Source organism: Gekko japonicus, unplaced genomic scaffold, assembly GCF_001447785.1.
Source record: "Gekko japonicus isolate JY-2015 unplaced genomic scaffold, Gekko_japonicus_V1.1 scaffold1116, whole genome shotgun sequence".
Taxonomy (NCBI): domain Eukaryota; kingdom Metazoa; phylum Chordata; class Lepidosauria; order Squamata; family Gekkonidae; genus Gekko; species Gekko japonicus.
The window spans coordinates 197,513-208,663 of NW_015172590.1; the positions used below are offsets into that span (position 1 = coordinate 197,513).

The 11,151-nt window shown below is 41.8% G+C and overlaps 1 protein-coding gene across 1 annotated transcript in view; it reads left to right on the forward strand.

Annotated features, from left to right (window-relative positions):
* TDRD1 (tudor domain containing 1) overlaps positions 1-11,151 on the forward strand; it is a 65,683-nt gene that overhangs the window by 52,868 nt on the left and 1,664 nt on the right. The window contains 4 exon segments of the mRNA XM_015421498.1: positions 1,580-1,693; positions 6,568-6,735; positions 9,440-9,649; positions 9,857-9,903. Coding sequence (XP_015276984.1) covers positions 1,580-1,693; positions 6,568-6,735; positions 9,440-9,649; positions 9,857-9,903 — 539 coding nt within the window.

Sequence of the window (11,151 nt, forward strand, 5' to 3'; positions counted from 1 at the left end):
TTGCAATGTAAACCTTAAGGGAGTTATGGGATGGTTGTGAATGGTTGTGTGAGTGTATGAGTATGGTTGTAGATCACCAAATGATTGCACCTTTAATTTCGTTGTACTATGTACAATGACAATAAAGTATATTATTATTATTATTATTATTATTATTACCTTCAGTTTGAAGTTCCAAGCAGTTCTGCATCGGTGCTGAATTTGAGCAAATATCTGCCCCAAAAGTCCTCCTGGGCCTTTCAGCACCTTTTGATATGTCACCTGAGGTACCCTTCTGAATTGGTTGGCTGAGATGTGGGTTGGGAAATTCATGCTCTGGTTCAGATCCTGTCTGGTGACCCAGAAGGTGATGCTGAAAGACTACTACTTGGTCTTGTGACATTTATTAATGTTTCCTGCTGGGTTCCATCTTGTTACCCAGGCTGTTTAGCATTTGTGTGAAAGTACCAGAGGGGTATCTAGAGAACTGGAGTGATCTACCATCAGTATTCAGAGAACCACCCAACTCTTATTTCTCATTTTCAGAAGAGTGGGGTGAGGTAAGAGACGTAAACAGGTGTCTGGAGGTGGTAATGGGTTGGGTAAAGGCCAACAAACTGAAAGTGGGTCCAGATGAGGCTGAGATGGTGTTGGTGAATAATGCGACCAGTTGAGGAGTTGGAATTTTACTATTTTGGATTGCATTGTGCTGTGCCAAAAGCAGCAGATTTACAGCTTTTCCTTTTTCCTTTTTTTTTTTTTGAGTTTTCAGACTTTCTTTATTGAAAGTGGGTATCTTCTGATAGACACTTAAGTCATCTAAAGTGTGCAGTGCCCTAAGTGAGATTTGGCTGGTGTGCCAACTGCAGCCTTTCCATGAGGGGCATGATGTCCACACCTGTTCATGCTTTCATGACATCCTGTTTAGATTTTTGCAGTGCATTGGGTTGCAGTTGGTGCTAAATAACACAGCAAGACAACTAACTAGCATCCGTTATGGGGAACACACCCTACTACTGTTGAAGGAGCTCCAGTGTTTTGTTTCTGGGCCCATTCTAAAGAGTTGGTGTGTGCTCAATAACTTAAGATCTGTACTATTCTGTATTCTTTTGCCGTTGGAAGTGAGGACCACCACCACTAAAGAGAAATGCCTCCTCTGTTGTTACATCTTGTTCATGGAACACCTTTCTCATAATCTGATGAGTTTGTGGGGTGGTGGGCTAGGTTTTATGTTGGATTTTTAACATAACTGCTTTTTTGCTAGTTTTTTTTTTTTTTGCTTTCTAGCTTTAAAAGTAGTTTTTAATTTTTCATGCTGTTACTTTTATTATGCTTCAAAATTTAGGAATACAGTATGCTGCTTTTTTGCGTATTATGTGTTTCTAAAACAATTGGATTTTGGTTGCTTCTGAATGACATAAATGCTTATGCAGAATCTGATTTTTTTAAATTTCTCAGATATTATTTTTTTACTCCTGTGTAATGCCATTATAGGAATTGTTTGTGTGATGAATGATATAAATGTGTATTTTGTCATAGAAAGTCTTAATGAGGGTGTACAGTGGAATGTATAAAATTTCAAACTTTGCTCCCATTTCAGTGGATCCACAGAAGCTGCATGGACTGATGCTTCAACTTGCAGATTACTGCACCTCTCCAAACAACCATGTATTCAAACCAAAAGTTGGTGAAGCCTGTTGTGCTAGATTCTCAGGTCAGACAACAAACTTAAAACTATTCATAAAAATGATTATGTTGAACTTGTGTCCTGTCAATGAAAGTATGGACCATTGAAGAGACATGGCTCAGGCAAAAGCTAAGTCATTATCCACTAGTGGATAATGATGTTTTAGTGAAAGTTCCTTCTTCCATTTGTTCCACATGTAGAATTATAGAAAACAGAAATGCTTTTCATCTCTTACAGCAGGAGGAGTCCCTTTCCCTGCTCCTATTGGGGATAATCTACATAATCTTTCTCTCTCTTTCGCTCCAGCTTTCCAGAGCCACATCTAACAGTGTTCTGGGTTCTGGGATCACCTGGTCAATTTTTCCCTAAAAGGTTAAAATTGCTGTGCCAGTTGTGCCTATGCCTTATCTTGCTCACGCTCCAGCTCAGCTGACGCACCCTGTTCCTAGTGTGTTCTGTTTCCCTACTTGCCCTCCTATACTTCTGCTTAGGGTTCCCAACATGGTTAGGACCTGACTGAAACCCCTAATCTGACTTTTCAGGGGATACTGCCCAGGCCAATCTTCTAGCTTTGATTAAGGGTAAAATGCATAAAGAGATCCGAGAACCCATAGTTCTGTCAGAACTGTCCTTGAAAGGGCAGTTCTTGAAAGAGCTCTCTTAGCCCCACCTACCTCACAGAGTGTCTGTTGTGGGGAGGGGAAGGGAAAGGAGTTTGTAAGCCGCTCTGAGACTCCCAAGTGAAGGGCGGGGTATAAATCCAATCTCTTTTTTTTCTGAAGCTATTCCTAGCTTCAGGAACCTCTCCTGGTCTTCTAGCAGATGTGGGTTTCACTCTCTCGCACCCTCACCCCCCCCCAATCCCCCCAAAAGCAATATAGCCCACTCTGCCAGGCATCCCAGTAGAAAACGAAGCCCTCGGCTAGGCATAGACTCCAAAGAATTGGGCTGTTCTGATTCCTCCTCCCAAAAAGAGGAGGGTGAACTATTGGATGAGGAAGACTCCTTAATTACCACCATGCAGACACGTCTTTTCCCACAGGAGGTATTCTCTAAGCTCCTTTCTGAAGTACTACATATCCTGGAAATCCCTGTCAACAACAAGGAGGTGGAAGTGACTGATCCAAACTGTCAAAGCCCACCAAGATCAGATGGCAGTCCAAACAGCTAAGCAGCACTAGCTCCTCTTTCCACAGAGCAACAGGCCAGAACACACAGGGCCCCAAAAAGAACCCACGGGGACTCAGTTCCATCAAACATAGGGGGGTGTCTTCAGTTTTTCACAGCTCAGTGGGAGTCAACAGTTGGTGACAGGTGAGTCCTGGATACAGTTTCAGATGGCTACTCTCTGGAATTGAGCACCACACCTCCTACCAGATTCCTGCAAGTCCCAAGAAGTTGTTGTCCAAAGAAGCACCTTCTCCAGGCCATACAGCATCTACTTGACGTTGGGGCGATAGAGTCAGTACCAAAGGCCTAAAAGTATTTGGCAGTTTACTTAGTTTTTTTCATAGTCCCAAAGAAGAATGGGGATGTGAAGGTTCTGACTGCAGCCACTAGGGGCGCACGGAAGTCTGAGCATAGCAAAAAGCACTCTAGAATCAGGTAGACTTCCTTTTCTCCAAGACTGATGCAAACTTGCTTAACAACAACTGAGCCAGCACACTGATAGCTGCTACAGTAATTGCCAGCCTGCAGGTCATTTTCTCCAATAGTCTAGCCTTTCTTCCTTTCCTTGCACCCAGCTCAGCTAGATCTTGCAAAGCAGTAGTTAGGGTGTTGCAGCAAGATAAAGCAACCTTTCCCTCTCTTAATTTCTCTCCCTCTTTTCTCATTCATTTCTGTCTCCTTTCCCTAATTTTTTCTGTGCCCCCCCTCCCAATTTTCAATTTTTGGCCTCAAGACTGTCTCATCCCTGTCCTGCTTGGTGACAGAATGTATTAAAGGGTGATGTAGTAGCAAACCTTTGTTAATTATGAATATTAACATTTATTTATTAACATATTATTATTTATTGAATTAACCATATATCCCACAAACTTATGATTATTACAGGAAATAATTTTGTTGTATTGAGGAGGGGCTCTGACCTGGATCGCCCCAGTCTAGCCTGATCTCATCAGATCTCAGAAGCGAAGCAAGGCAGAGGCAGGAAATGGCAAACTACTTCCTAATGTCTCTTGCCTTGAAAACCCTATCAGGTCACCATATGTCAGCTGTGACTTGACAGCCTCCCCACCCCCCAAAAAAACAACAACAACAGAGGAGAGAGGTGTTAAAAAATTATGCACCCCAGGCACCAAATGGGTTAAGAGAGCTCTTTTGTTCTGTTTTCCTCAAACTAAAGACATTTGTAAGAATCACATTCTGTTGCTTTATCACAGAGTTTCTCAAAAAGGCAAAAAGTCTCACCCAAAAGACTTGCAAAATGAATAGCTTCCATCTTCTTTAAGTGCTACCAGCTGGGAAAGCAACTGTTTCCACCATGTATCAAGATGACATACTGGTTAGAATGCTGGACAAGATGGGGGTTCAAATCACTGCTTCCAAGAAAACTTCATGAGTGACCTTGAGCCAGTCATTCTCAGCCTAACCTATCCCACAGGGCTTTTAGGAGAATATGGTGTGTGTGGGGGGGCATATTGTATCATCCTAATGTATTTGTAAGAAAGGCAGGATAAAAATACACTAAATACTTGCAGTCATCTGAAGGAACTGAGTAGAAGACTCCTTCTTCATCTCAGTACAGCCACAGAAGAATGATATTCTTTCATAGGAGGGCTTTCAGTGCTACTTATTGGCCTGAAGCTCTAGAACTTTCCACAGTTACTTCTGCGTTGACACTAAACACTTAAACTGCATGTAGTAGAAAGAGCCAGAGTGGTGTAAAACTGCATGTAGTAGAAAGAGCCAGAGTGGTGTAGAGGTTGCACTGTCAGATTAGACTTGGGATACCCAGATTTGAATCCTCACTCTTAACATGGAAGCTTGCTGGGTGACTTTGGGTGAGACACACAGTCTTAGGCTAACCTACCTCACAGGATTTTTGTGAGAGTAAAAGGAGAACCATGTAAGCCACTTTGGAGTTCCGATTGGGGAGAAAATGACTTAAGTAAATCTCTGTTTACTCCATTGTGGACACAGCAACTTCTGCAAGATTACTTTACACACACACACCACACACCCAAAAGAGATATGGAGGGCCTCCACTTGGGCTTTTGCTTTTGTAAGACACTGCAGATTGGACAGCTGCATGTCAGCTAATGCAGTATTTGGTAGATGAATGCTTCATCAGCTGCTTCTGTGTGGGCATAGAACGTAGCATTGTTTGTCATGTGATTTTATTGAATTATCTTATAATTTTAAATGTTTTTAATTTTTGAGATTTTTTGTGCATATCATCTTGGGGGCCCTGATCAGATGGTAAGGCAGCATAACAATGCTTTAAATAAATAAATTATCAAAATATGGCAAACGCATGAATCGCATGATAGCTTTCCTTATTATTATGTACCTAGTATGAATTGATTCTTAGTGCAGATACTCTTCTTAGGCCACAGTGCCATTTCACATTTATTTGATTTCACTGGAGCATTTCTGTGGCACATTTCTCCCTAAAGGGACTCAAACCAATTAAAATTTTTTTCCAAATTCCAAAGTTGTTTATAAGACAAACTGGGTTGGGCTGGTCCTGGTCCACTGAGCTGCCTATTGCAGTCTCCTAGCAGTGAGTCAACAATTCTTTGGCCATTGTCCTTTGATTCACACTTCTGCCTCCACCTAGGCTAAGCACCTGGAAGGAGAGAACTTAACTCAGCCCAGATAGAACTCAGCTGGTATTTGCTTGCCACAAGCAAGTCAGCAAGCTCCTCACTTCTTCTCCATAGCTGAATATACCTAGCTGCTGCTTCTGGATCCAGTGGCGTGATTGCTTCCTTAGTGGGAAGAGAGCTTTTACTCTGGATCATTTGGGTCTGTTGCCACACAAGTCGAGACTTTTTCAGTTCTTGTGATGGCGCATCAGATGCCAGGTTGTTCCATCCTAATGATGTCAGCACAGAGGTACAACCAATAAGAAGAGTGACCACTTTTTCCTCATTGTGTCTGATCTTTGTTGACAGCTCCTCTCTTCTTTTAATCTGAATTTCAGTTCCCACAGATATTGCAGTCTACCTTGTGTTAACTGCTCCAACAGTTCTGTATTCCAGAGATCCTTGCCTGCTCCTGATTTAGGGTTGCCAAATGGGCCCGGGGGACAGGGAATCCCCCGCTTTGGAGGGCCGATTTCCGATGCGACGGAATCAGCCCCAGGGGGAACCCCGCCCCCCGAAGCTGCGTCGCCAAAGGTGACGCACGACATAAGGCATGTTGGGAGTGTGGCCAATGTTCCCTCTAAGCTGTGGAGTCCTGTGAGCAAAAATTCTACTTTGTGAGCTACAGCATTAAAATTGTGAGCAGGCAGGTGATTTGGCTACTGCATAAATTAGTTTGCTCTGGACTGGAGCCATCGTTCCTGAGCTAAGACAACAATGTGTGAGCCGGAGGCTAAAAAATATCCTGATTGGATCTGGGAGAATGGGTTACACATTCAGCCATTTATTCTTTCTGCTTCACTCAAGTGGTGTAAGGTTCTGTGGGTAAATTTGTGACAGATATATCAACTAAAAGAGTTGCTGAAGGATAGGAGTCTGTTATATTACCTAAAGGAAGTTTAGTGAGCTACAAATTTTACTAAAGTTGTAAATGTAACTTGTTAGGGAAACTATTGATTGGCTAGTTCGTCACTTGCTAGCAGGAGGAGAAACTTTCAAACAGCAAGAAAAGGCAATTGCGTGCTTTTATACGTACCATAGCAAGCTGCCCAAACCAAATATTAACAGTTTTTTTAAACTCCTTTTCAGGTGATGACCGTTGGTACCGTGCTGCTGTTCTGGAAGTCTTTGTGTCAGAAGTGAAAGTGGCATATGCAGATTACGGAAATGTGGAGATACTACCACTTTCTAGGCTGCTACCTATAACTGCCCCCTACTTGGAACTACCTTTTCAAATACTTAAGTGTTCCCTTGCAGGTAGTAAAATACCCAGTGCAGTTCATCAAATAACAAGATTATATGTATACATGCCTATATAGTTTTCTAAGTATTTGAGTATTAAGCTTCGGTGAGCTAATTGTGTTATCCTTACCTCTTGAACTAAAGTAATCTCTAGTAAGATTTTTAAATATATGTGGACGATCTTGGAGGAATATTAACTTTTCTCAGAATCTACCAAAATAAATTGAATTAATTTTGAGTATATTTTCCAGATTTCTGTGCTTGCAGCATCTTTGTAATATCCCACTGCTTCCCCTATTTTTCAAAGGGAGAGGGCTAGAGAACTAAAGTTTCCCTCTTTAACATGTCGTCCCGCAGTAGGTACACCCAGTTGCTTAATCATGACATTGTTCTGAACTTTCCTTTGGGAACAGTTTTTGTTCCCTTTTCTAAAGCTCCTGGTCATCAGGTAGCATATTTTTATTTACTAATTACAGTTATATTTCACCTTCTTTTCTTCATGGAACTCAAGGGGGCATACATCATAACATTCCCTGGAGATCTCCCATTCATTTTTTTGAAAAACTGAAGACTAAAAGAAGTCAGAGAAATCCCCTCTTTCTGAAAAAGGGAACTTGGTGTAATAATTACTTCAGATCCACAAGTCATATGCTTCTAGAGATAATTTAAAAATTCAGTTATACATTTGATACATTTTTTATACAAAAGTCTTAAAGCAGGGTCTTTGTGAAATGTGAACAGGACAAGTTGCTCAATAGCTAGTGAATGACCCCTGGCAAGTCTCTACGGGGGCTGTGGGATCTTACCTAAAAAAGGGTTGCAGTTTGGCTAAGAGCAAACAAATGGGATAGAAGGAATATCACATTTAGTGATTTATGAGACGGACAAAGAGAGCTAGGTGAAGTTCTCACAGGGGCTAGAGATAATATGATCTTGTGCTGTTTGTAGTCAGGGAGGGAAGTGGTCAGGTAAGAGCTCTGATAATGTGATAAGCAGACCAAAATGGGCAGGGAGGTGGAAACTTTGATTTGAAATAACCAGTTCTTTGGGTTGGACCTAAACTTCTGCTTACAAGAGGCAACAGCACTTCTTCTCATGCAAAAGGATGAGTTTTTTGATTTCTTTAAATGTGTTTATGTTGGTAAATTGTTTAGGAAATCTTATAAATAATATTTATTCATTTATTTATTGGATTTATATCCCGCCCTCCCCGAAGGCTCAGGGCGGCTAACAAAGAGGGACAAGTGCCAAAGTTAAAACAGATAAAAACAGAATAAAACAATTTAGTTTTAACAAGACTCTCGTACATTGTGCCTTGTATCCATGCCTTCCCCATGGACAACATAAGCTTCTCCCCTGTGTCAGCATCTGAACTTTGTTAAGCAGAGTGTGTCTGGCAGCTGGTGTTCCTTTGAGACTGTGTAGCCCATACAGTTTTGTATTTATGGAATGTGGCCCTGCATATCACTCATGCTCCATCTGGGGAAGGAGGTTATTTATGAGGGCTGCTGCTCCCACCAGCTCCACAGGCACGGCCACTGAGTTGAAGATTTGCAGTGTCTTTCCATTTCCAGTCAGAGTTGGATCTTTGGATCCCCAGTACATGCCCTCCCTGCCCTGCGAAAGCAGGTCACTTTGTAAGCTTTGCTCCTCATCTGTTTGTCCGGCCTTTTACTTGATCCTTTAAAAGGAAAGTTTGGGGGGTGATGGGAAAAGAAGGACTTTAAAAGGTCTGCTGCCTTTTTGGCCACCTCATGTTTCTCCCACCGAAGCCAAGTGGCCGTCATTCCCCGAGGCCCAAAGAAAGGTTGCCACAGAGGGGAAGATAGCTTGTGAAGCTGCAACATGAATGATCTTTCTGGTCTTGAGCCTGAGTCTTCCCTAGTTTCAGGTAGTTACCCCAGGGATGACTTACACTCGTGAATACTCTGTGGAGTTAGCAATCTTATCAACCACCTTCCTTCCAGAGCACCCTTTTAGTACCATGTTCAAGTGGGACCTAACATAGTTGCAGAGAGAAAAAATGCCAACATACTTGAAGTAATAAGAAATGTATCTTTAAAAATGTCCACATGCATACTTTGCACAACAGTGGATTGATCAGGAAGACAAGGTAAAGGTGAATACATGTGATCTTCTGTATTTCTACTATCCATACCCTGACTGTTGCTGTATTGTTGTCCTGGGATAGGTTATTCACACTTAACAGAAACAGCTCCTCCAGCCACTTCTACACTTGAAAAGGCACCAGCTGGAGGACACTAGAGCTCCTGGGGCCACGGCATGCCTGAGCCAGATCAGGGCCTCACAGTGATTTTTAAATAAGTACAGATGCATTTAAAATGGCCCTGGCAGCCAGGGATGGACCTGTGGCCTCTGTTATTTGTATTTTGGTCCTCAGTCAGTTCCAGACATGATGAGTTAGAAACAATGCATGAAGAACCCCTTTCTGTCCTTGTGCAAAAGCATCATCCATGTTTAATGTGTAATAGTGCATTCTTGTGATAGTGAAGTGCACAGTCTTATGAGAGTAAAGAGTTTATCTGAATGTTTGATTTTAGGGATCGGATGCAAACATACGCAAAAGCATTCAAAACCTAGAATTGAGATAGTCACTACTTCAGTCCAGCTTGCTCATTTCCATTGTAATTTTAAATTAAGAGCATGGTAAACAGTTCCAATAATTCAGAAAGGTGAAGTAAAATTATCTGTTTCCTAGGAATTATGGAACTGGATGAAAAGTGGTCTATATCTGCAACAGAGAAGCTAAAGGCTCTCTTACTGAATGAATGTGTGATTATAAAGGTGAAAAAAGTTGCTGAAAATATTCATGCCGTAACAATGAATAAAAATTATGAAAACAATATTCTGAATGTAGCTGACCAGCTGGTAATTGAAAACCTAGCAAGACATAGCAACAGTGAGAAACGTAAGTACTTTGTGAACTCATTTACATATTCATTATAATTTATATATTTTCCTGTGTAGAATCAGAATGTTACCTGTTAAAGTACACACTGTCAATATTGTAACTGATAAAAATGGACACACTTTTCACAGTGTTTATCCTTGGTGCTGCTCACTGGAGCAGTACGAATCTAGATATATTTAACTAATTACATTTGCTTCTTTGTAGAGTGTGCAAAGAAGACCAAGTGTTGTTGTACAGAGTTAAAGAAGCAAGTAAGTTTCAGTCCAGAGCAAGTCCAGTTTGTTTCCTAATAATGATTGCTTGCTTAGCCAGTGAAGATGGTTTCACAGTGCATGCATCTGCAAAATGCATTTATACTAAGTGGGCAAAAAGTAACCAGACTATTAATTAATAATTTATTGCAGCAAAATGAGACATTACAGTAAACCTCTGGGTTTTTTGAAATTGTCTTGTCTAGCTCACCTCCATTTGATTAAGTGAAGCTTGAATGTTTCATTGTTTGAGTACCAGTTGCCTGGTGGGAGGCTGAAAGGTGAAGCCATGCTTGTTGGCTTCCTGGAGCATCTTGTTGGCCACTGTGGGGAAACAAGATGCTGGACCATTAGTCTGATCCAGCTGGGCTCTCAGGTTCTTAGTATTGCTTCTAGCTCAGAGTAGGAACAAAATAAGCCTTTAGTGATCTCTGGGCAGTCACAGTGCAGTCCTGTGTTTGTATATTCAGAATCATCTGTATCTAAGCTGGAAACAATTTTGGCAATCAGCTCCCCCCCCTTAAAAAGAGAAGGGGCCACTCCATGTGCCTCAGTAAGTAGAGCCATGCCTTCACTCTCATTTCTTGATGGTAGAGGCTGGAATTCTATGGCTCAGTTGTACTTTTTCCCTGCATCGGGCCTTGTAGCCTGCTATCAAGATTTGCTGTGGGAAAAGATCTCTCTTCTGCTGGATCATATCCAAGACAGGAAGGGCCTTGCTACTGTTTCCTAAAGTGAGGTTGTTTGGCTCATCGTATAATGTCTAAACACATCACTGATTATGGCTTCATGGTGCTGTGCAGGCACACCTAGCGTTGGTCTACTGTTTAACCTCCAAGAGAAATAATGGTGAGGGGTTATTTCACAACAAGATGGATAACACTCTGGAACAAGACCAGAAATTAATCTGATGCTTGTTCTCTGGGAATGGTTCCAGGCAGTCTCAAAAAGTCCACATGATGGGGACCATGTACAGAGAAGGGATTTTCAGCAAATCTGGGGAACAGCCAGGCTTGCACAAAAATCTAAAAACAAGAAGTTAAGGGGACATAAACTATAAGGAAAAGAAAGAATTCTTGTGACATAAGTTTGTGAGACCTCAGCCACCATGCTGTGTAAGCGTTGCAGTAGCATGTTGCGGCAGTAGCTGGAGGGAGCACGGTAGTAGGACAAGAGAGGAGGAGAGAGAGATTGGTGGCAAGGAGGCATGTGGTGATGGGGAGGCCTGAGAAGGAAGAAGGCGATTCC